The sequence below is a fragment of the Pezoporus wallicus genome, unplaced genomic scaffold (genome assembly GCF_028554395.1).
Source record: "Pezoporus wallicus isolate ANWC-B61680 ecotype Strahan unplaced genomic scaffold, APGP_CSIRO_Pwel_v1 contig_8811, whole genome shotgun sequence".
Lineage (NCBI taxonomy): Eukaryota > Metazoa > Chordata > Aves > Psittaciformes > Psittacidae > Pezoporus > Pezoporus wallicus.
The window spans coordinates 188,465-213,984 of record NW_026637786.1 but is presented as its reverse complement, the minus strand read 5'-3'; the positions used below and the strand labels follow the sequence as shown (position 1 = coordinate 213,984).

Genomic DNA, 25,520 nt, shown 5'->3' with positions numbered 1-25,520 from the left:
TAATCTCTTGCAGCTAGAGTGATTGATCAGTTTCTTGTAGTTCAATTCACATAGGAGATGTTCCTGGCTTAAATATAATGCCTATGAAATAAATGAATTTTTTTTATAGTATTATGTAGCTTAACCTCAAAAATGCCTATTTCTACACGTTTCTGTTAACATGTAGAGTTTTTGAGTTCTTGTGAGTATTTTGAGTATGCAGGGTCTGGATAATTTCTGTATTCAAAATTCTTGTCAAAAAATGTAACGTGATGCGTGTACATTCTTTTCTAAAATAGTATTTTAGTGTAGTGGTCAGCCATTAAGAACACAGTGTATATCTCTTCAGTCAATGACATTGCCTTGGTTGCATCACAAGACAAGGCAGATGTTTATGAAAGTAATTTAACTGCAATCATATGTAACTAATGTGTCGGAAAAATGTCTGATATGCTTTGCAGTGTGCAGTGAGAGCAGCTGCATTTTACATAATTGCTTTATGCATGTTGACATGCAAGTTGTACGTCGTGCTACGGGCTCTTTTCACTTGAGAAGTAGTATATAATGTAAATAAATAAGTGATCATATGTGGATGTAGAGGGACAGTAAAGAGTCTTATTTTAGTGTGATTCCACAGCCTTTTGGATTATAAACGTTTGGTAAAACTTTTAAGGATTTTTTTTTTTTTAGGTTTTGGTTTGTTTTCTTGTTGGGTTTTTGTTTTTGTTTTTGTTTTTTTTAAGGATTTAGGAACTTTTTATGAGACTGGATTTTTAAAGGAAAAAATAACTCCATACTGTGTAATTGTATGGGCTACAAGTCGTTGGTACTCAGTTGTTTAGCTTACTATATTTCATATATATAAATATAATACAAAGTAAGATCATTTCCTATGTTTTCTGGGGGGGGAATCTTATTGGTAGAGAGACTTGCTTCCTCTCCAGTGTTAGAACAGAAGGGGGAAGCTTTTTCCACATAATTTGCTTGGGAGGAATAACTAGGTTTGACTTTGGTTTTGTGTGTATGTGTGTGTGTCTTGGAGATGCTAAGAGTTTTTGAAAGTTAGGAGTGGTTGAAATAAGTGTTAGTCATTTCTTTCAGAAGTAGTGCTTACTATTTGCCATCATAGAGCTCAAGTGTCATAGTGAAATGCTGTCATTTAGCTGCAGGTCATCAGCATGCCTCTCAAATTAGACCCAGGATCCTTTTTAATGTTCCACAGCAGTGGTTATGCTGGTGTTTTGTGTTCTTAGTTTATTTCAGGCTTTTTAATTGCTTGGAAAAGAATCTGTGATTTGCTTTTGAGGATTTCAGCAACTGTAGGTGTAAAATGGTTTTATCTTCCCCTTTTTTTCTGTATTGAGTACTGGATACTCTGAAATTCTTGTTGAGTCCTATTGCTTATTAAAAGTGACAATTGGCAGCAGAGCATGGGAAACAAAAAAAAATGTTTATGATGAACAGTGTAACTTGCCAAAAGCCAAAAAAATCTAATATCCTAGTACAATGGGCATTTTGCCTTTAATGTTTTGAGAAGTATTTAACTGAAGTAAGTAGAGAAAGAACTCGTACTACCTTGGGGCTTTTTACCCTAAGTGAATTTAAGGGGAGGCACCCCCTGCCTTTAATTGCATGATATTTATTTATGGCTTTGAACAGTTTCTCAAGGTGGTGAAGTCGCATTAAAAATTGAGACAGTCCAGGTGTGGCATCTTGCTCTGTCATTCAGGGGGATCAACCTGCCTTGGGCAGTGCGACAAAAATCTTAGTTTCTAAAATCTGCAACGATGTGAAAAGCTTGTACTTTTTCTTAAAACATGGCTTAGTTTTGAGCTGGGTCTTCCAGCTGCTAATAATTGGAAACAGTTGTGTTACCTGCACCACATAAAAATTCTTACAGTTCTGATGATGGTAGTTTTGGCTTTTGCCTTCTGTACCCACTGTCACAAGAAAACATGAGCCAGTTTACAAAACTGAAGAGCTTTGTGAAGCTAAGCTGCTCCTGTGCTATATGATACTTTGGTATCACAGGATAAAATAATGAATACAGTAGCTACTGATGATTTCTTTTTTTGCTTTCTTCAAGAAAGCCAACACAAGTCAACTTTCATACAACGCAAAATAGGAATACGTGTCTTAAAAACTTGATATGGTTCCTGTATGTTCATGAGCAGAAGTTTGCTTCTTCTCTCCTTAAATAATACCATCTCAGAGAAAAGGAACAAACCAAAACATTTTCAAGTTTGAAATTTACCAGTTCTCCATTTCATGAGTGCTCTTAAGCAAAGTAAGAAAATTTGCAGGTAAACTGTAAAAACAGTGTTACAAACTGTAAGTATAAAATATTTTGTAGTTTTAAGTCAGTGAATGCAAGCAGTTAATAGCTGTGTATTAAACAATCAAAAAGCTATAGCTCGGTTGTGTCTCTTAAAAAAAATGCTCAGTGGATTTTAATACACCATTATCCAGTGTGCTGGACAGTGTGTGACACTGTGTGCTGGTTTGTGATCAATCTGATAGAAACTCATTTAGCTTCTCATGTACTAGATACGATACATCCTGAGTGTAGTGCCTTGATAGTTTTTCTCCTGTTGTTTTCACAGGGTTAAATTCACCTATAATTTTGTTTGAGATGATTCTGTAGCACATACAAGTTAATTGACTTTTGAATTTACTTTTTAAAATAAGCATCTTTTAAAATTAGGCAATAATGGGGAGGGGGGGGATCTCTAGTGGGAAGAAGTTTTTTTCCTAATTTTTAGTGGCTTTATTTCAGATATTTGTATTAAAACTCTTTACGTGTTGCAGTGAAATTAGGGATGTTTGCCTCTCTTCCTCCATTATTGCAATTAGGAATTTGGCATCATCAGTGCCAAAGGACAAAAGTGTCTCATTTGCCCTATGGGGACAGGACAGTGATAAGATGATTTTTCGTCAAGGATCATTGGGTCGTAATTAAGTTACATTCATGGCTATTGCTTTTTGAAGGATGATTGGTAAATGACAGGCTTCATGTGCTTGGTACGGACAGTGTTCACTAGGGTTTTTTCTCCCTCTGTCAGAAAATCCTGTTGAGTCTGATAATGTAAATGTGGCATTTTATTCTGAACAAAAGAGCAGGGAAATGAGCTATCTTGTCTAATCATTCAGTTGTTTAACACCGACTTCCAGTTTAGACTCAATTGGCTGGAAAGCACTTGACATGTGAAGTTAGTGCTGTTCGGAACGCATGTTTGAGTAAATTTTAAAGTAAGTGACAGCTAAATTGTACCTAGGGAAATTACAAAGCCTTCAACACAGTTAATTTTTTGGGGAGGATTAGTTGTAATTGCAACACCAGTCTCCTTGAAGATTCCTTAGTATAGCAAATGAACAGAAAAACATTTAGCTCTTTCAAGAGCCCGTTCTCTTTTAACAGAATAATTTTTGTAAAGCTGATTGTACCTTGCTGAATTGACTTCCCTCCACACTAGCATCTGCTTCAGATTTGTAGAGAGGGATTTGTTTTACTAGTCTACCCTCCACCCCCCCAGAGTCCTTATTTTTTCCTTTTCCACCTCTCTAGTGATTTCAGGTTTGAGAGCTTTTCAATCAGTAAACCCCTTAGGTAAATTGCCACTTCACTAAAGCTTTATGCATAATGTTGCAGCACTTCATTCCAATTAAAATCAATATTTGGAGTCTTATTTTTATCAGGCGGACTCTCCAGTTGGGAAAGTTGTTTATTACAAGTAAAAGGGTTAGATTTAGTGCTGCATTCTTGAAGCAAGATGGGAGTGGCTTGTTGAAATTGAAGGGGGATGTTATATCCATGCATGTTATAGCCAGTCCTGCCACAGAGTGTGTTCTGCAAATGTTCCGGTATCTGAGTAATTTTGTCTCTTGAAACAGCTTTGTGTGAGTAAAAGTGCCCATGCAGATAGCTTTGAAAACTGTGCCCAGTAGTATCTTGGACATCATAGGCATCCTAAAGAGAAACCAAACGAACCCAGAGACTTGCAGGATCTTCACCCTAGCACAATGTAATTGAGAAATAACGCTGAAGCAGGACTCTTCTGGGATTACATGAGGGCCGAGTATAATGCAGTGATGACTAAGGCTCCTTCTGTCATTCAAAAATAATAGTATAGCTTCTTTTTAAAATAACAAGTTTCAGTGAGAGAGAAAAATACACCTAATCTTTAAGTGGAACGGGTATTAGCCCTGGACAGATAATATTTGTGAGTAACTTAAATCTGGCCAACTCAAAATGAAGCATGGATCATCTGTGTTCACATTTTAAATGCTGTTTTGTCCAGAATGACACTGGAAATCAGATGTTGCCAACATGACTATGAGTATAAGGGCTTTATTTCCTTTTTGTCTTAGTCATTTTGGACCAGGCTTTCATTTTAGTGCTATAGTCGGTATCCTTTGGGAAGATGAAAAGGTTTTCACCGTGTGCAAGTTCTTACAGAAAGACTGCTAAATCGTGTGCATGGCTGTTAGTTACCTTAAAGTCCTCGAGTCTAAATACATTTTCTTAAAATGTGAAAAGTCTTTTTTTTTTTTTTTGTGCAGGTTTTGGTTAGGTTTGTTTTTTTTTAATTAGTTATAACAAAGTCATTAACATGTTACCCACACTCAAAATTTGAGGCCCACGGTAAGTTCCTGATTTTCCTTTTCATTCATTTGCCAACAGGATTGTAAAAACTGCTTACAAAAGTAGTTGCCAGTACTTGGAATTCACTGCAGCTTGTGACAATTAAGAAATACTGTGAATTGTTGAATAAATAATATTAACCAAAGTACAAGCATAAGCTTGATGGTTTTTTTCTTTGCAGTGGTAGTATGAATAATTTTTTTGTAGAGGCTGAACTTGTATTGTTGTTTCATTGTTTTATACTTGGTTATTGCCAGTTTTGTCATTTATCAGTTTTATAAACCTTGTTCTCTAGTAAACGGTGAATGACTCATTGGTTGCTTGAATGCAACGGAACAAATACATCAGATTTCAATAGATTCAAAACAAACGTCTAGTAAACTAGTGTGTAAGATACTGACCTCCTTAAACGCTGATTTACTCAGCCACCTTTGAGCAATAAGTATCGGTATTTCCATTTTTATCTCAGTTCTCTGCTGACATTTTTCTCTGAATATACACTATTAATGCCTTCAGAAGTCTACATTTAGAGGCTAGAAAACTGTTAATGTTCCTGTTTGAATGGCATTCCGATTATTCATTCATTCATTGATAGCTTTTGACCTAAAAACAGTCACTTTAATCCTTTAGGAATACAGCCGAGACAATACTATGGCTGTTTGAGGATCAATCTGAAAAGCTCGATTTATCACTGAAAACTTTCATTTGAACGTATAAATGTTGTTGTGCCTCCTTAGAAATTGAGTAGTTTTCTGTAAAACTGGGTTGGGTTTGTGGGTTTTTTTTTTTTTTTTAGATGTTAACTGAACTTGCATCTAAAGCAGGAGAAAAATACTGATTATATAAAGCTTTATATCTGTCTATGGTAACTACCATAGTATTTCTCTTTTATGACAGTAATCTAGCCTGCAACATCTACTTGCAGTTTTGAAATTAACCTGTAATTTAGTCTTCACCCCAAATGACAAAAATTCAAATGACTCCATGGGGTGCCAGAAGATGCACTGTAAACAGGGCTCGGTAAGGGGTATAAGGTAGAAATCCGTCATCTGAGCTTCGTTTTTAGAATGCCAGTATTACTGAACAAAATCAATTCTTCTGTGGTTTAGGTTTGTTTTTTTTTTTTAACATATTAGCCTAAATGAAGATTGTAGTATTTTGTGATCTAGACATTTCATTCTTTGAAAAAAAGCAAAATTTGTGCTGCATAAGAAATGCAGTGGGAGGACATCTGAATTTGGCTTGTTTTAGCAGTAGTATCTTAATTTGTTGAGGTTCAGTTGATCAATAAGAAGTTGCCTCAGGAATGCAAAATCATTATTTCAGGTCAGTTTTATTATGGCCTTCAGCTGTTGCTGCTAAGTGGGTTTATTATTCTTTTTAAAAATTCTTTATTTCCCTCCTTGCCTACTTCTAACAGCTTTTATTTGACAAGCATTTTAAAACCTAACATACATTGTTGTGGACTCTTTGGCTGCTCACTGCATTTCATGCATGTCATTTTGCTTCGTTTCAATTTCAGTTCAAACCTTTCCCTTCAATAATAACTTCAGATACTGTTTTATCAGTGTTCCAGTGGGTGTCTTCTATTGGTTTTGGGTTGGATTTTTGGTTGCTTTGGGGGGTTTTGTTTTTTTCTTTTTTGTTTTTTAGCTATAGTTGCATTCCTTTATGAAAGGGTCTGAAGCAGATGATTTAGTTCTGTTAGTTGCACAGTAGAAAAAGTTGATTTGTATTTGTTGTTATTTTAAGTTCCAGATCTGATTGTTTTTATGGCTTTGCAGGTTTGCATTTGAACTGTAGATACTTCTGAAGGTGTTTATAGGTGGGTTAAAAATTAAGCAAAGGACTGACATAACAAAAATGGAAATACCGTGCTTCTTACTGGTACTTAGGTGCTCAAAGGCTCCTGAATAAGCACATTTAAGGAAGTCAGCATCTTGCACACTATTTTACTGGTACTGTGGATATATGATAGTGCTGTGGCTCTATGTGACATAGGCCAGCATAAAATACATTTTGGTACCTTAATATATTGTTGAATTATTTGTAAAAAATACATGGCCAAAAATCCAATACACATTGGAGTCATAACTTTATACAGAATGGAAGAATGCTAGCCCCTCAATTGTGATGAAATGGAAATCAACAGATTATTTACAGCTAGTCTGTTAAGGTGTAAAGCAAATGCGAAGGAATCTGAAGAGAGCAGTGGTTATCTTGCTTGAATCTGGAGATATGTACTGAAATAAAAAAATCTTAGAATTTGGAGAAATTTTAGAGCTCTTAAAAATTAAAAACACCTAAACAGACATTTGGAAGTAATATAATATGCACAATATTACTTATTAACGAAAAAATAGAACTCTTAAATACAAACTGAGATTTCCATAGAATTGGGGTTTTGTCACAAAAATACATAGCAGAACTTAAATTTTACTTCAGAAGTGCATCTGATGATGAGCAACATTCACACCTTTGTTTACTTTGCAGTGAATAGTGGTGATGCAATAGAAAGTTTAAGCATAAATCTGTAGCTTGTTTTCATGTCTGTGTTTGTCAGGCATACCTGGTATTTGTTTGTAGGGAACCTTCTACCTTTAATTAATAAATAACTGTAGCATATTGGTGGGGAAATGCGCTCTTGGATTATAGACTGCAGAATGAGTTTTTCCTTGGAATTTTCAAGGATGAAATGGGTTCAGCATGGACTGCTCCTGCTTGTGATGTTTGATTGTTTTTACTCTTGTTTTATTTCATTCCCCAAGGGATGACATGCCTGCGGCTCTGGAAGCTTTAATCAACTGTTATAAGAAGTATGGTAAAGTTCTTCAGCTTCATAACATCTACTGTAGACTCATAGAAAAAGGAGATGCTGATCTTCTGCAAAAGGGTTAGTTGCATGTAGTCAAATGCTGTCTAATTATATAGGGTGTATTCTGGAGGCTCTTTGTTCCAGGGTTTGTAGATCCTTTCTTTCAGCTGAAAGAAAAAAGAATGGTGGGTGTTTATATGTGTAACATTAAAGCACCTGATGCCTACATTCTTCAGATTGAAACTTGATATTAATTTTAAATGCAGAGAACTAGAATGTTCAGATAATACAGCATCGAACTTTCCAAGATGAGTGCTAATACTTGTTCTAGCTATGTATATAACTATGAAGAAACAACTCGGTAGTAACAATAGTAAAACAATGCAATTTTCAAATAGTTATGCAGTTAAGAAATCCTATATCCCCACTCTCTACAAGTAGAGAGAGAATTCCAATATATAGTCTATTTTATTGAATGCAGTTCAAAATACTTTGAAAATAAACATTCATTTGCAAAGCTGCAACAAATTGTGCAATATGTTGCAATAATTCCATATGTTTCAAAATTTATCTCCCTGTGGCTTATTCTTGGAGGTTTGAGGTGCCTGGAAAACACTAATATTAACAAAATCTGATGTATGTATCAAAATGCTTCAGTGTTTTTTAGTAAACTCATCAGTTCTATTCTCTCTTCAGTTTCAGATTTTATAAGCAGAGAATACGGTGACATGATGGCTCTTTATGATCTCTTCTTCGCCTTCTTACAAACAGGAAAATACAAAGAGGCCAGGAAGGTTATTGAGGTGGGATTTTAAATGTAGTACTCTAATAGTGGAGCTATTTAGGCTCTTAATTAGAAATATTTAAAGTTTTTAACCTTTAATTAGACTTGTTCTGATTCATGTTAATAGAATTCAATCCCAGTAATTAAAAAAGCCTTCAACCAGCTTTATGTTGCATAATCACAGTTCAGAAGAGAATGAGTCTTGTTGTATATTGAAATTGTTTCCTCACTTTTTCAAAATTGCTGTTATTTATCAAAATGATATTTGCATATTAAATATCGGATTGTGGAACAATTAAATTAAACTGGCATTCCTGGGTGTAAAGTTGCTAATCCTCTTTCCGAAGGAATTCTTTGTTCTTAAAAGCACTGGAATTTAATTTGCTGCAGACCATGCTCAGATTTATTTGTAATGCTTGTCTACAAGTTAATCAGCCAAACAAGCGCTGTCTGCTACTGTTTGGCATTTAATTTAGCATTTCTTCTCTCTCTCTCTTTTCAGGATAGTAAGCAGCTTATAGGAAGTGGTAGGTGACAAACTTGGTCTATTTAGGATTAGTATATTTTATCTAGACTTGATTGAAATTGTGCTTACTGAAATTGATAAGTCAAAGGGGCAGCTGCAGAGTCTGCCCAGATTGTGATTATTTTTCTTCTTAACACAGTTGTACGTTTTCAAAATGCTGCATAAGTTTTCCGGTTAATGTGTGGAAAGAGACATCTTGCAGAAAAAGTAATACTTTTATCCTCATTGGTTTTGTCATATACATATATGTATACATACACTACTCTAACCTATTTGGAGGGGTTTTTTTCCCCTAAGACAAAGTATGCTTTTTTCCCAATTCCCCCTAGAATATTTGAAATACCAGTTATCCCTAATTGAATTATCTAATAGAATTCTTGCTTTTAAAAAATCTTAGCTGAGTATCTGCTTGTTTGTCTGCAGTAGACCGATACTGTCCTGCTAGGGGTGTGTGGAAACTGCTAAGCACAATGTTAAAGCACTGACGTTTTTGCCTGAAGTTTTTTTCGAGCTTGAAGTCTTATAATACAGAAGAATAGAAATAGTATCTGACAGAGGATGACACTGAGGAATTGAGTTTGTTTTATAATTACTAAAGCATATAGGAGGTAAAAGGATGAAATCTGATATTTGGAAGTAAAATCAAGCGAGTGAAACTGGTACTTGTTGTGATATAGCAGCTGTTTCTTTCATACTGGCATTTAATGTCTCAAAATTGGTGGTGACAGTTCAACAGTTAAGTAGGACAGTAAGCAATTAATTGAATTGTTTGGGCTTTGAAACTTTCCTCATTTTCTTTGGAGGGGCCACATTATCTCTGCAAATACTCAGTATCTGGTGATTAATCATAAATTATTTCTAATCACAAACAGACACTTAAGTGTAAATCTGAGCACCTGATATCTGCAGACTAAATTGAAGTTTTCATTGCTTTCTATGCAATTTGTGGTAGGTTTTCTTGCTCTTAACAAAATTCCGTTAAGTATGAATTAGTTTTATATATGCTGTTGAGAAAAAAGGTTTTAAATTCTGGAATTTTTAGGACTGTAGGAATTTAGGTAGGAATAGCATGTATGTATTTTACCAGCGCAAAATCAATTACTATACGTTGTGTTATATTTTAAGTATGCATTTACATTAAGTATGTTCAAATACTTTTTTTCCAGAGGTTGGGGGAATCTTAAAATTGGTATTTTGCTGAATGGGAAAATAGCTTTTATTGGTTTAAACCAGTAACAAATTACTGTTTACTCTTCTGCGTGTTGGTAAGTTAAAGCCTTAATCGGCATAATGTGGAAGATGGACTGCAAGCTGTATGTGTATCCTCTTCTTTAGTCCACTGTTTTTTGCAGCTTAATTACTTCTCAGATTGTTATTCCATTTTCCTTTCTTGTGAAATAATATTCAGTGAAAGGGATCAGTTGGTACTGCTTTCTCTTTCTAGATAATGTCGCATGTTAGGCATAGATTACCTTTCAGCATGTACTTCTATCATATATTACTGAATATGGTGGTCCGTTGATTTTAGTGATATCATTTTATTTTCAAAGTATCTACAGAGTTAAGAATATCTAAAAGGGTAGTAATGAAGCTGGAAAGAAAAATTCCCAGAGGAGCTACTGAAATGAAGACCACAGAGGATACAGTCATTTAAATGGGGTTTTACTCATTGGGAGACCACTGCCTCTGCTTGAACTTGATATTTTTTAAGAATCAGAAGTACACTAGATGCTTGTATGAAACATTGTGACAACCTCTGCTTTGAAAAACTTGAAACTCAAGAGTACCCAGGAATAAGAAGATAACTCTTGTATCTCAGCCTTTGGTAAAGTACAATTGATTTGCAATAGTGGGAAATGAGAAGGGTAAGATTTGAGTGAGATTATAAAAATTAGGTCACATTTGTGTATGCACATTAACAAGTCATAGGTGTGCAGGGCAAGAATATATATACGGCATAGTGTCATAGAAAGCTGAAAGCTCTGGAGCTCGTCTGCTTGTTGGAAGGTCATCAAGACTAAGTAGGGAATAATAGTATAAAAGATGACGAAAGATGAATAGAAAGGAGATGAAGCAAAGAATGCACCTGACCAATACTAGAACAAGTAAGCTGAATAGTGTGCTAAGTTTGATGGTATAAGTCTATTGAAGCGATGCTAAGTGGAAGAGAAGCTGTGATTGAGAAGGCTGTTGGGAGGCAGGAAATGGAACTCTAGGCTGTAAGGCTTCACAGAGTGATGGGTAAGGTAATGGTTTTTACAGTGCTGCTTGACTGCCTTCTTCAGCTTTTGAAAGTCTGTTCTTACTTGTTCTGTGGCAGTTAGCTGCTGAAGAAAGCCTGTCTCAAAGACAGTGCTTCCAAATGAGGTACCCTTGGCTGCTCTGTAAAGTCTATTTTATTCTAGCTGTGCCTGGAGATTCCTGAGCCCATTAAGTTATGCTGGTAGGTGGATGTGTTGGTAGATGCTCTTTTGTTTTCCCCTGGGAACACGTTCTATCACTGGGTGCTGTAGTACATCAAAGCATGATTTATTCTTCAGTTCTTACTTGCACATCAGCTGATAAGTTAGCTTTTGTCTTGAGTCCTTCAAAGGTGATCCTGTCAAAACCAAGTTGGCACACCTCTCTCCTTGCTCCTTACCTTAAGGTCACATACTAGCTCACTTTTCCTTGGAATGTTACACCACCTTTGCAGAATGTACTTCTCCCTTTACCTGTTACTCTTTTCTTCTCTTTGCATGATGCATGGAGGTTTAAAGATTTCACTGCCTAAAGCAGTTAGAATATAGTTGTCTGTCATTTTGGCCCAGTTTTAATTATTTGGTGATCTCTCCGTTTTGCACTGAGATCTCCTACTTGTAGCTGTTTCACCTGCATGGCGGTTGAGTATTTTGAGACTCGCCCTATTTTCATTTATTATTCATGCTGAATGCAATTATGAAAATACTCTCTTAATCTGTGTATAATTAAGTCCCTGTCCACGCTTGGCTCTTTCTTTTAGAGTTACAAGACTTATGATTAAGTACTGTGTAGTCCTGCAGCAGAGTTTCAAGCAAGCCCTTCTGTAAATCTGCTTCACAAAAGAATAAACCATGTTTTCATGGTAGAAGTGAATACTGTACACGTGTGGCTAAAGTATGCAAGGTTTTAAACTGGTGTCAGATCCATTTCTGCACTGATAAAATTGATTAAAAACAAGCACCACTTTAAAAAATGGCATAAGGTCACTGGCATTTTTAGTTGGGAGCATATGGGCTCCTGTGGTAGGAACTGGGAGCTGGTAGAAAATGTTCAGCTGTCTTTTGTTTGACAGTTCTTGAAATCTTTCTAGATCCAATCACATTAGCTATTAAAATTGTTTCTTCAATGAAGGAGTAAAGCTCTTGGTCTTACTCTGTAGTTTTACTAGAAATGAAGGCGAAGGGAGGATTTCTGTATTTGAGATATAGGGAAAGATATAAGGATATAGGGAAAGAACTGAATAGCAGATTTTTTTGGTAGAAGATCAGCCTGTACAAGCTTGCTACCCCTAGAGGAACCTCCCTTGGCAAAATGGCACTGCATAATGCATGGCTTAAGAATTGTTTTAACTGGGTTTTAAATGTGATACTTTCTTCTCTTTCTGCTCCTTTTTGCTCTTATAGCAAATGCGTCATTTATATTTAATAGTTAAATATCATACCATATCTCAAGACATTTATGTTAAGAAATAACGGACAGATGGCTTTGAAGTATTTTAATGAAATGTGTTCCGATGTGAATAAATGCAACAAAAGGTATTTGCTGCTGAAATTCAAGACTTGACAGAAGAACTGTTTTGGGTGAGTTTACTGTACAGGAATATATCTATCAACAGATGTCAAGTTAATTCAGGAGGTAAATAGATTTAAGCAAAGAATTGTGACATCCACTGTCAGCAGACCTCAAGATACCAGTTGCCACTGGATATAATCTACCATTAAAAACAATGAGGATATTTCTATTTGCTATTGAGAGATTACAATCTTCTTTCTTCCAGATTGCTTTTTTTTTTTTTTTTAAGAATCTACATCATAAAATTGAGTCTTCCTGATTTTATGCTGGAGATAAACTAGGGGGAGAAGATGCTTTCTTGATGTGTGACAGCAGGATTTAGTTTGTGGCGGTTTTAGGTGTAATTTCCTGGTGGGTATATCTGGTGTCTGAATTTACCTGAAAAGACTTATTTTTGGTCCTGTTGAGGAAGGGGTTGAGATGATTGGAACTAAATTTAAATATCTGTGAGTGTTGAATGCAAATTGCATTAGGTAACAGTGGTCTGAGATTGAGGGGAGTAGTTTGTAGGGGGTGTAGTAGCTTTTATGACAGTATCTGTATACGACTGAGGGAGGGGAAAGGCTGAAGAGCTTTCAGGCACGCAAGCCCTGTTACTACAAGAAAAGTCTTTAATTTTCTTTTTCTTACTATTGGGTCCTGTTAGTCTTAATAAAAGCATTACTACTACTCCTTATGAAACTTGACTCTGGTACAGCTGTTAGTGAAGTTGGATTTTGTGTTCATGCCTATGTACATGTGCGTGTGGGTTAATTAAAAAAAGGATGCTTACTACTTCAGTGCATGTTATTTAGAAGTTCTTAAGTACTGCTTTCTTAAAAGAAATCAAAGGAATATGTTTCAAATAAGTAAATTCAGTAAAGGAGATGACTACTAAACAAATTCCTTCCAGAAAGAGAGAGGGTAATGTTTGGAATGTGGGGTCATGGCAAGAACTGTGCATCCTTTCTTAGCTCCAGGGACTTTTGTGTTAGAGGGGAGATGCTACCGAGTTTTATCATACTTTCTTCATCACACAACATAAAACCACATCACAATACAAAGAGAAAATTTTTGCTGCTTTGAATTTAGAACATCCTTGAGGATTTTATTTTGAGCAGGGGTTTTGCATATTTTTGTCACTTTTTTCTTCCAACATATTTATTGTTGTGAGGTTTTCTTATTGTCTCATGATTTTTAATTTTTTTTTTAAATAATAGTACTTCACTGCATTATATACCTTGGAAATCTTACTGGTAAATGTAGAATATTCCACTAGCGTTTAAACATACACCAGTCTCAGTTGTCATGAGTAATGCTAAAGTTGTAAAGCTTTTTCCTATTTTTATGTAGGTATTTTTGGAAAATAACTTAAGTTGCCTTATATTTTTCTCCATGTCTGCTAACATAAAGCAGCATATGTACCTGTTTCAAGTGAAATAAATAAAATCACAGGTATTTACTAAACAGACACTCATTGTGTTGGTAAATTCAGTGAATTATGTAACTGTTAGAAGCTTTGAGGCAAACACATACTTAAGAAGAAAAGAAGGCAAACAACAGACCAACACTAAAAACTCTCCCAGTGGAGGCTGCAGCCTCTCTTATTTTCTTATTATGAACTGCAGCTGCTTTTTATGTAAAAATTAATCTAGTTACAAGTAGGCTAGTTGCTACCTTGCGTGATTGTAGGATAGGCAGAAAGGAGAGCATGAGTTTGAATTGTAATTGCTCCCAACAGGAGAGTTAGAGGATAAGTATGTAGATGTGTGTCCTTTTGTCTTTCGTGGAATATCTGGTAGTGCAAATAAAATACCAAATATGCTATAATTGAGTAGGTTTTGAAGGCATTATTTGCAGTGGAGCAACTAATCTTCAAAACTCTGGTGCTGCTGCATAAAAGCACTTGCCCTCCTTATCAAACATGAAAAGGAGTCATATTGAAGATACAGATCTTACTGTATTCAAGTTTTCATTTATCACTTGCCTAAAATGTTGTGCAAGTGCCTGGAGGTTTCAGATGAGCTTCTCATTAAGGAAATCAGGAGTTTGGAGGGTGTTTAGTCGCTTTTATTTCTGAGCGAAATAGATTACAAATAACAATAGCAATTACTCTTTTAGAGAAATCCCATCTTGGTTACGAGCAGTTTGCAGGGTTTTGTTTCTTCTGTTTAGAAAGGCAAAAGTTAAAGAATGGGAATTTCTTTCCATGCCATCACCAAAGAAACAATTTTTTTAAATTCCCAAGAGCTAAACTGTTTCCAAGGCAGAAAATGGACTTGTAGGAAAAACCTTGCCTCTCAGCCGTGTACTGCTGTAACTCTAGTGTCGTCCTAGTAGTACAATGACTTTTAAAAGCTGAGCAGGAAAGAATCATAGAACCATTTGCGTTGGAAGGGACCTTAAAGACCAGCTAGTTCCAACTCCCCCGCCATGGGCAGGGACACCTTCCAGCAGACGAGGTTGCTCAGACAGATGTTATGATTGCACCAGAAAATAGGCTTTTTGATGCACAGGTTAATTTTAGATCACTTAGTCTTTAAAGCTGCATCTTTTACACTTCTGGAGTATTGAGTAAAAGTTGGTACATTCAGAGCCAGTAATCAAAATGGTCCTTCTGTGTTTTCTATATATCCCACTGTGATGCTTCACTTACATTATGCTACGAAGATGACAGTGGAAGAAATAGAGCAAAATGGTGTATTTGTTTCATATATAGCAAAAAAAATGTAAGATTATTTCAAAAATGTTTAAGTATGTTTTAGTATTTGATTTTTTTGTGAAATTAATATGTTGCCATTTGAAGGTGGAGTATTTAATAAGAGGTAGAAGTATAACAAATGTAAGGTAATTTTAACCATCTCACCTATCAACTATACTTAGATGACTACATAAGGTGCAGAAACTTTATATCTGTGTATTTTGTTCTCATTTTTGATGAGGTAGTACACCTGCTAGTGTAGTAAAAGTGAGGACTTTCGCCAAGAGTTTTAACATAGAAGAAAATTAAAGCATAGCATACAGCATTTATTCTGTATAAAACTTTGTTCAAGTAATCTGCCAGGCAGAAATATCCCAGGCTTCACTGAAGCTGCATAGAATTTGTGAGAATTTCATAGACATTTTTGTGGAATCAGGGAAAAGTCTGTCTTTAAATTAAGAACTTCCCATCAAATGTTCTGTTTTCTCTGATGCTTATGTTAGAGTGCGCTGTTAGAAATGACATACATCAGTTCTTATAGCTGTCTGTTCAAGGCTGTCTGTTTGCAGAAGTAACGCATTTTCTTGCAAGACATTGCTTTGGCATCTAAATCTCAGTAACTGGTTCTGGTACTGGTAACATAAGTCTGTTATGGCTGTTGATGTAACTCATCATGAAACATTCTTCTTCCTTCGGCAGCATTAGCTGTCTCTTATTATTACTGGCTTTTTCAGCTGCAGAGAGAGGCATGAATGGTTCTACCCATCCAAAAACATGCTGTCAGACAGTGCAGCATGGATGGTGTTTATAAAATTGAACTTTTTATTTTGAACGTGTTTGGATTGGTGATTCTAAGTGCAATTATTTCCCTAAATAAAGAGTGCACTTTAGGAAGAAAATGTAAGGATTTAGAAGAAGACGTAAAACGCTTAAGGAGGCCAGAGTTAAACTTGACTGGTTAGAATTAGTGTGTTGTTTGCAGTGAAGTTTCGCTGTGAAAGGCTAGAATTAGCTGTCCAGGATATGCAAGCAGTGCACGGCAGTAGTTTGTCGAAGTGCAGTTTTGGAAGGTTAAAACAAAAGTCACCCATCTCATGTTATGTATATGCCAAATGAAAAGCCAGCTACTTCTGTTGGCTTTTAAATAATCGTGCATCGTAAGCCAGCTATAGCAAAAGGGGTGTACTGGAAACTCTTTAGTTTTCTGAAAGTCCTCTTTCTTAACAATACCACAGGGTTTCTGCTCTGTTGGGTTTTGTGGGTTTTCTCTGCAAGTTTTCTGTTTAAAGAGAAAAAGGTTGCTTTAGGCAAGTAGAGAGAAATAAATGTTTTCCATATGGCTTCTGTAAAGCTTTTTTTACAAGTAAAAAAATAGCGTTGCTCTGTTAGCTTAACAGTTACAGAACGCTAACCCGAACTTGAATAGTTCCATAATTATCTGAAAATCTGGGAAAACATCAAATAGATTCTTCCCTGATAGGTCACTGTTTTCCCAAGCAATCTGTTTTCTTTCAGCTGTAATAGGTAGAAATTAGCTCAAATAAAAATGTTAGTACAGAAGTCACCTGTCTGAAGTGACTGGTTCTAGGAAGGAGGCAAACAAACCAGATGTATTCAGTATGTTAGGATTGTTGCATTCATGCAGTTTTTGAGTACTGCTTGGCAAGAGTTGTTCTGAAGATGCAGCATGTTTTTGCCCCTTCTGGTTAGTTTTCCTTTCTGTGTGTGAAAGTATTGACTCCGGAAGCTACTGTAGGGTCGTAAGCTGAGCCTCAGGAAGGTAGTGACAAACGTGATCAAAAGTGTGGGATGGTTTCTATAGGAGATATAGCAGAGTAGGTGAGTTCTGTGTATTCTGGAAAAGAAACAGTGAAATAGGGAATTACCATATACCACAGGGAATTATACCACTCAGGAAATCAGTATGAAATAGAAAGGATAAAGAAAAATCAATTGTGCATTGCCTTCTGATACAAGTAGAAACTAGTAGTGGCTAGGCTGAAAACAACCAAAAAGTGGTAGTGGTTGTTTTCTGCATAAGGTGGTTGATGCAGCCTTTTGCCAAAGGGTCTTAGGAATGGTAAATCTTTACGGGATTCCAGGGGCAACCAGAAAAGTTCACAGGAGAGAAATCACTTTCTATGAACAGTGTGACACCCTGACCCTCTAGTTGGACAGTGAAAGGGCACTAAAGGGGAAGTATTGCTGCGTTTTCAGTCATTCTACGTTCTCCTATAGGCGCTGTTAGGGAGACAATGAAGAAGCTGTATGAACCTTTGGTTTGGTATAGCCCAACTGTGTTGCACTCCAAGAGAATGTAAAAGCTAGAAAACCTCCATGTTTGGTTTATATAATGTATAAATTGCTTGAGACTCTAAGTAGTTGTTTGATTCTTTGAAGGAGTGAATAGCCTAAAAGAAAACCCAACCCAAACCCACTAAGAATAATAGGGGTTTATATATTGTTTTTTCCCTCCATTGAAACAAGCAAGAGCAATATTGCAAAAGGGGATTTGGACAAGTAATGAAAGTAACAGATTTTTACTTAATTTTTTTATAACTTGCATTTTTCTTTTATTCTGTATTTTAGTCTGCTGCATTGTAGAAAGTCTGCTCCCTGCTAAATGCAATGTTTAAAATGCCCTAAGATGGTAAGGGATAAGCTACAAATATGGACTATCAGGCAAGCCCTGGAGATTTAGTTAATCTGACCTAGATGTTCTTTTGATGATTGAGACCTGCAGTATGTGAAAACACTTCTCAATTTCAAAATGAAACACAAGGATATCTGTTGTATAACTCAGCTGTCCTTGTAGTGACAGCCACATCAATCATTTCTGAACAGGAAAGGATTTACTATAAAAAGTTTGTAGCTTTGAGTTCATTGGCATTCGGATCAGCAATGATATTGGAAGTTGTAAGTGAATTCAGCATTTGAATTTTACCATGTCCTAAAGAGGATTAGCTACAGATGCAGGCAGCATACTATTTTCTTTTTCATTTTCAAGAGCCTGTTGTATAAGATGTTAATTCTTGACTTAGTTTTCAGCATATTTTATGTGAAACTGCTTAGTAGCTCTTAAAGAAGCACTGAACAGTATCTATAATCATAAATGTGGGGGGAAAAAAATGGGAAAAAAGCAAGTACCTGGGAAGCAAAACTGTTTATATCTACCACTTTTGAATGCTGAGAAAGCCACTATTTTTCTCTAACCTCTTGGTCCGAGACTGTTTTTATAGTGCAGTTAAATACACAGAGAAGATGCCCCATCTTGAAAAACCGTGGGGTTAATGTCCTGTTTCTTTGAAAACCTTACAATGATTGAATAAAATGGCTTGGATGACTTGTAGGATTATATGGCCTAATATTTACTCTGCAGAACACTGTTTCCTGTCTACTTATCAGATTGTAATGGTTTTGACTGAAGTTTTGCATGGCGGTTTCTGGTATATCCTGAATTATTTCAGAAAGATGTAATGGTAATAATTTTGCACTTAGGAATATGGGAAAAGGAAATTATCTGTGTTAAAAAGACAGAAGGTAACTTGACTTTTTCAACGGTAATTGTTTCCACTGTTTTGGAACTGAGACTCAGTATTTCTCACAACTTCTTGTTCGAGCTGCCTCTTTTATGCTCAGTGGAGTTCAAGTTTTGGAAGTTACATTTCATGTTTAAACAGTAGAGATTTCTTAAAATATTAACAGCTAAAAGCCTTCATGAGTCAAAACACACGTTTCTCTGTAGGGATGAACAGACATTTCCTTGGAATCACTTTGAGCTGTATTAATATGAATCTGGACGCCTGAAATGAAAGCAGAATACTCTACGTAAATGATCCTTGTGCTAAAACAAGAGAGTATAAATTAAACCTAAGTACTTTGTGAGAGGGAAGGTTAAGTGGTGAAAATGATGGATGCTTTGCAGACTTTGCAGTTTCTTTGTATCATATGTTTAGATATGCTGGACATAAGTGCTGGCATGTCTGTAATGTGTTTCTTTAAGGCCTGTGAGTTTTCCTGTGTTTAAGAATTTATTTAAGTGGAGGAACTAATATTTTGATTATGGTTGGTGGTACTGAGATGGCACAATGTGGTAGTCTGTACCAGGAGGAGCTTCCAATGACTGAAGCCTTTTTGAGATTGTATTCTGTAGCTGTAGTCTGCTCAAAATGAGAGGAATGAATAAGCAAGCAAAGGCTCATCAAACCTGAGAAAATTAGTAACAGAAAGAACTAGGACGTATTGACTATTACACATCAATTCCTTCATGTACAAAACTTTAGTAAGCCTTTGCTCTGCCTTTTTTTTTTTTGCATGGGATAAGAATTGCCTTACAGTAGCATACCTGGCACCTGCATGGCAGCACATTGCAGTTGTAACAGTTGCTGCTCTATAAATCCTTGCTTTTCTTAATGAGCAGTAGCAAGAGAAGTCAGTATCTAAAAGCACAATTGGTACTAGGTGTTACTAGTTGTAAGAAAATGGCTAATGTTAGCAGAGAAGGGGTACCAGCTGGTGATGATGTGGCTGAGAGGCATGGTTTTCTAGTTGCTAAGACATTGCAGTGGTGTTGAATACAAACATTTCACTGGGAAGAGACAGTTTGAAAGTATTTGTGTAATTCTCTGCCACAAGTAATACAACAGATTACTGTGGGTAATAGGAATAATACTCTATTACTGTGGTGGTAGAAGTTATTTAACATTTCAGCTCATCTAAAGTGTATTTTAAATCAGCTCCCTTGGTAGTGTTCAACAATAAAGGAAAACGTCTTCAGTAAACTGACTGCAATTTTTATGTCTCTTATAAATGTAGCCTAACTTAATTGTGAGCTTGTAGTCTCATTCAGCTTTCAAAAAGGAAAACCCAATAAAACAACCCCAAAACTATGAAGTTTTATTCACTTTTCTTTTTCTTAGAATGTTCTATGTGAAGTAATGTTTCTTCTTTTGGAAATATTTTACAGACTCCTGGCTTGAGAGCCCACTCTGGAAGGTTGCAGTGGTTTGTAAAGAAGTGTATATCAAATAATCAGGTACGTGGCTTGTATGATGTCTTCTATGTAACTGTCATTAGAGTCCAAGAAAAATTGTTTGGAAGTATTTCACTGCTTGATTTTTATGTTTGTGAAAGGACGTGTGACAGGCTGATGAGGTGAACTTAATGCTCTGTGTAAATGCTGGTGTATACTTAAACAGAAATATTGTTTTAGCTGAATGCACACGGCATGTAAGGGCACGTACATGGAAAAATAGTTTGGCTGAGATGTAACTATGTTCTTCTCTCTTTTTAAAGATGGAGGCACTGGAACAGTTAGTAGAATTAACTCAGAATCTGTTTGAATGTGATAGAAATGAGATGTACTGCTCCTTGCTTCAACTTTGTGGTAAGTGAGCTTGTGATCTGTTTTGGTTTGTGCTTGGAGATAGGAAATAACCCTGAATTGGAGAGTTTTATCCTGATACGCAATTAGCCTGGATACCATCTCTGAGGCGTGTTGTGAGGGAGAGAGTATAGGGGATTTTTGACACTTACCTAGAACTTACATAGTCCAAGTCTTCCAATCCATTCTATTGCCTTGTGTCCTAATTTGAAAGTTTACTCTGTTATGGCTTTCATATGTTTAAAGACGTAACACTGCATATTTGTTACATCTTCATAACTGATAAAGACCCGGAGTCTTCTGTATTTTGATCTGGTTTGGAAAGCTGCATTTTTAAATGTTGTTTTTTTAATCTACCAGTTCTTCACCAACTACAATTTAACTTTTGCTTCATTCACAGAAACATGACAGTTTTTAAAATTGGAAGGTTATTTCTATGCTAGAGACTTAATGTAGGGTAGATTTGTAGTGGTTTTAATTTCCTCTTTTTATGTATTTTTCAGTCTGTGCTGGGTTTGTTACTCTGTCAACCAAAACTAAAAAAATTTGTAAGCTTCAGTTATTTTGGAGTCTTGAAAATATATGTGTGTGTAGGTATTAATGAGCCATTACAGCAATTTGATATATTTAGTATGGCCAATACTTGCGCTTCAGCTTGAAGTAATTTTGGGCTGTTCCCCGTGTGTATTTTTGGTTGGCTAGAGCTAGCAATGTTTTCTTTTCATATGGTAATAAAAGAGGCTTCTTCCCCATTCCACTTCCCCTAAGCAGAAGGGATGAGTACTTCCACAAAACAAATGACAAGAGACCTCTTGAGAACTTTGTTACTTTCCATTTCCTGAACAGCCTTAGCTTCAAAATCCAGCATTACCCAGTTCTGGCTTTGCGCATACTGGTTCACCATCAAAAGTCAGGTAGGCCTGAAAAGCAATGTTGGCTCAACAGGGAGGGAGCCTTCCTATTTCCCTACTCATCGTGTTCACCTCTGGCAGTGACTAAGTCTGACAGTGTGCCTGCTAGGAAGAGAATCTAAGAAGATATAGTTTATGAACTTCTGTCATGCAAAATCTTCAGTCATCTTTCAAAAGACAAAACCAATCCCATCTGTTCAAAGAAGTGGAAAACATTTGTGAGTTACTGTCACCATAAAACACAAAACCCATGCACATTCCTGTTTTCGACCATTATTGACTATCTATTGAAGCTGCTCCGTGCACAAGCGCAGTGGAAAGTAGCCATAACTTCATATGTATTTTAGGCACATTAAAAAGAATACCATCTTGTCCAAGCTGTGATCAAAAATGTAGAAAACAATGCATTTGGTTGTTTGGAATCACAGAATTTATGCTGGAGAGAACCTCAGGAGTTGTAAGCCTAGCCCTTTCCCAGAGCTAGGAAGACTTCAAATCACATCATGTCCTTGTCTAGTAAAGCTTTGAGTGCCTCCAAAGTTGGAAATCAAACAGCCTCCCTGGGCAACCCGTTCCAGGGTTTGATCATCCTCAGACACTCTGTTGCTGCAGCTTTTAACCATCACCTTTTATACTTTGCTGTGTGCTTCCAAGGAGAGACTGACTTGCTCTTCTCTGTAACTTCCAGGTAACTAAAGACAGCAAAAAGTCTGTCCTGTTAGCCTGCTTTTCTCCAGGCTGCCGAAAAACTCATCTTCTTTGACCTCCTCTTGTTCCTCATCTGCTCCAGCCCCATGTCTGTCCTGATGGCTAAATTTGCCCCAGTTCTAGCATGTCTTCTATAGTTGTGGGGCCCAGAACTGGACACAGTCCTCTAGATGTGGCCTCATGAGGCCTTAGGGGCACAGGCACATGAAAAAGTGTGAAGAAATTCTCTGTCCTACTCTTCTAACTGCCATAATAATCTGACATAATTAAAATGTTATCTGCAGTATTTAGTCCTTAAAACCAATCGTTTTATTTTACTTAGTCCCCAAGTTTGCTGCCACTTCCAAAAAGCTGAAGCAATGCCAGAACTTTGTTGCAAGTGGGCATGGATCTCAAACCAGCCCATTTACATATCCCTATGTTTATTTAAACCCATGCTGTGCCTTGGGAAGAAGAGAACATTGCACTGTAATGTTTCAGTATTGCATGGCAATATTGTTTGCAAAGCCACACGTGCTGCTTTGAAACTCCACCTGTATAACAGTTCCAGAGAACAACGTTCAAGTGTGTCATGCTGCTTCCAAGCTTGCTGCTCCAGCTTTTCCTTGTGTTTTGACTTAGTGCAGTGGAGCCTGAGCTACTGAAAAGCTGAAGTTCCCTAGATGAACAGTTGGAAGAGTAGCTGAAGAGCTGCTGGTTTAGGCTGAGATACTGCGGAGCAAACCATTCATTACACCATCCACCTTCTGGCTCTGCCTTCTTGCTTTGTTTCTCTTCATTTCTGGGATTAAAATATGGAATGGACAGATCACAGTTAGCAGATGTTGGGTTTAGGTAGCTGTGAATAGGATCTACAGTCAGAAGCCAATGCTGTTCTGGTGACTTATGATAGGAGACACAAGAAAGCACCCAATGTATGTAGTTAACTTGTTTCAGTCAAGAAGTCCAGCTTTCTATTTATTGGAGTTAGGTACAGTGATGCATGTCTAAATTGCTGTTCTTGTTGAAAACAGTTAAATTATTCTGTGAATTTGGCAGCAATTATTTTTTCTCTTTCAGAAAACTTAACCTTTTGCAGTCTTCAGATGCGGTCGGTTTTGTTTGGTTTTCAGGGTTTTTCCTTTTAGCAAAATGAGAGCCTGAAGGCCTAAACTTCTGGGGTGTAGACGCTTTATTTCAGTAGCTGCATAACCAGAGGATTTAATTTGAAGAATTTCAGAATAGAACTGAGAAAATGGTACCTTAGAGGGTTAATGTTTTGTAATAACTTAGAAATTTTCCTAGTTGTTTTTATAATGGACAATGAAGAATACTAGAACTGATGAGCCAGGAGGTGCGCTTCTGCAGTGTTTGTGAGCCGATTTCTCATTAATGTGAAAATCCCTACAATCCTTTTGTTGTTTGCATCTTTTAGCATCCTCTGTGTTTTAAAAGTAGTTCAGAACTTCTTGGGTTGGTGATCTTAAAAAGCAGAGGTATATGATTAATTGATGAATTCTTTCCCAAAGATAACCTTTTTTGAAACTCTAAATGTGCTTTTGACTGAAGATTTGAATCTGTTTTCAGATAACAACAATGACTGGAGAAAGGCTGAGGCTGTTTGGACAAAAATTCAAGAAGAAAATCTTGTTCCTCGTGCGAAAACGCTAACCTTACTGGCTCAAATACTTGAAAAAAATGGTCAGGTTGTTCCATTTGAGGTACCTAAGGTAACTGGCATTTAACTTTCTTAGCTAACAACACTTTTTAATATACTTCTCTCCATTGAAAAGTGTTAACATATAGCGTTACAGTAATTTAAATGAGTTTGTTTTAAAGGTTGGACATGAAGATGCCGATAGTTCAACTGTTTCTGGTGAAGAAGAAAGAAAAATAAGGATGCTTTGCAGGAAAAACAATGCAAAAGGTAAATTTAAAATTAAAATTTTAAATTTAAAAATGCTGACTTCTAAATGCTCGTTTGAAAGCCAGTGTATAGAGAAGTTGCCAGTTTTCAAATTACCAAACTACTGCTGGTCTGTAGTTCACTTTATACTGTTGGGTTAACACCGTGTTCTAGGGTTTCAAATGTATCCATTAAACAGCAGAAACTAAATTTATGTACGTTTCTATGGTTCCCAGAAAATGTAGCTTTTTGGTCAAAAGTTTTATGGTGTGAGACATGAGAAGTGTAGTGAGATGAAAGACTGATACCAAGTGAAATAGCTGTAGCTGGGACATGTTTATGAGAGGCACTTACCTATTAAAAGAAGTTGTTCAGAGATCTTGTATTTGCCCCTGCTGTTGAAGTCTCACTGAGATCAGATATGGTTCCAAAGTATACATCAGGTACCTTATTGAAGTATAGACTTGACAAAGAAATTAAATAGACAAGATTAAATGAGATGGGACTATGTTACAGAGATAACCATTGCTCTCCTCCTAGCTGGCTTTTATCTGTTAGTCTGTTTTCTATCCACCGATGTTGCAAGGCTGTTTATTTCTGTTTGAAGGGAGGATTCAATGTGGTGCATAGCGTCTTTAGCTTCTTTATAACCAAGATTAAAGTTGTCCATATTTATCTGTAGGATTTGCAAACTTTTCCTCCTGTTGTGCGTTCCCCAAAGAAATAAAGGCTATTAAAAAAAAGATCAAAATGTGACCCACAGCTTGCAGTTTCAAACCCCTGTGCTTGTGGGTACCACCTCACAAATAAAATGGCCTTCTTGAGAGATCATATCAATTCTGCTATGAAAAATTAACAGCTTTTCTGTGCAAACTTCCCTGCCTCCTATAAAAATGGAATTAACTTATACATGGGTGTTTGCCTTTGCATATAGAAAGGAGGAGTGTATTTTGTTACAGTTCCTTTAGCTTAGTCTGTGTTTAAATCATTGGAAATCCATTCCTATTCATCTCATCCCAAAGCAGGGTCACAGAGTCAGAACTAGATTACTGGACCTCTCAAAGTGGGGTGGAAATTAGTCCATTCCTAGTATTTGCCAAGATGCAGAGTATTTGAATGTTCTGGAAATCCTTATTTCTTCACCTATGCTATGACAAATAAAGAGGTATCTCACTTGGAAGGAGATAAGAAATAGAATTAAGTAGGTTTAAAAAATCAATTTTGCTGAATGAGAAAGATTTATAAATACAAGATACCAAGTTTTTTTCTTCCCTGTTATCAGGGTATTTTACAGGTTGGACATGCTGATTTTTAAGCTCGTGAGTTTTTAAAATACGAACCTGTCAGCTATTCACCCACTTCTGTTAGTGAAATGACTCTATAGAGTTATTCAG

The 25,520-nt window shown here is 36.4% G+C and overlaps 1 protein-coding gene across 2 annotated transcripts in view; it reads left to right on the top strand.

The window, feature by feature from the left end:
• LRPPRC (leucine rich pentatricopeptide repeat containing) overlaps nucleotides 1-25,520 on the top strand; it is a 91,040-nt gene that overhangs the window by 44,180 nt on the left and 21,340 nt on the right. For both annotated transcript variants that reach the window (XM_057407502.1, XM_057407501.1), the window contains exons 24-29: nucleotides 7,390-7,514; nucleotides 8,133-8,239; nucleotides 20,206-20,274; nucleotides 20,535-20,625; nucleotides 23,808-23,950; nucleotides 24,060-24,147. In XM_057407502.1, the coding sequence (XP_057263485.1) occupies nucleotides 7,390-7,514; nucleotides 8,133-8,239; nucleotides 20,206-20,274; nucleotides 20,535-20,625; nucleotides 23,808-23,950; nucleotides 24,060-24,147 (623 nt within the window). The remainder of the gene's footprint in view (nucleotides 1-7,389; nucleotides 7,515-8,132; nucleotides 8,240-20,205; nucleotides 20,275-20,534; nucleotides 20,626-23,807; nucleotides 23,951-24,059; nucleotides 24,148-25,520) is intronic.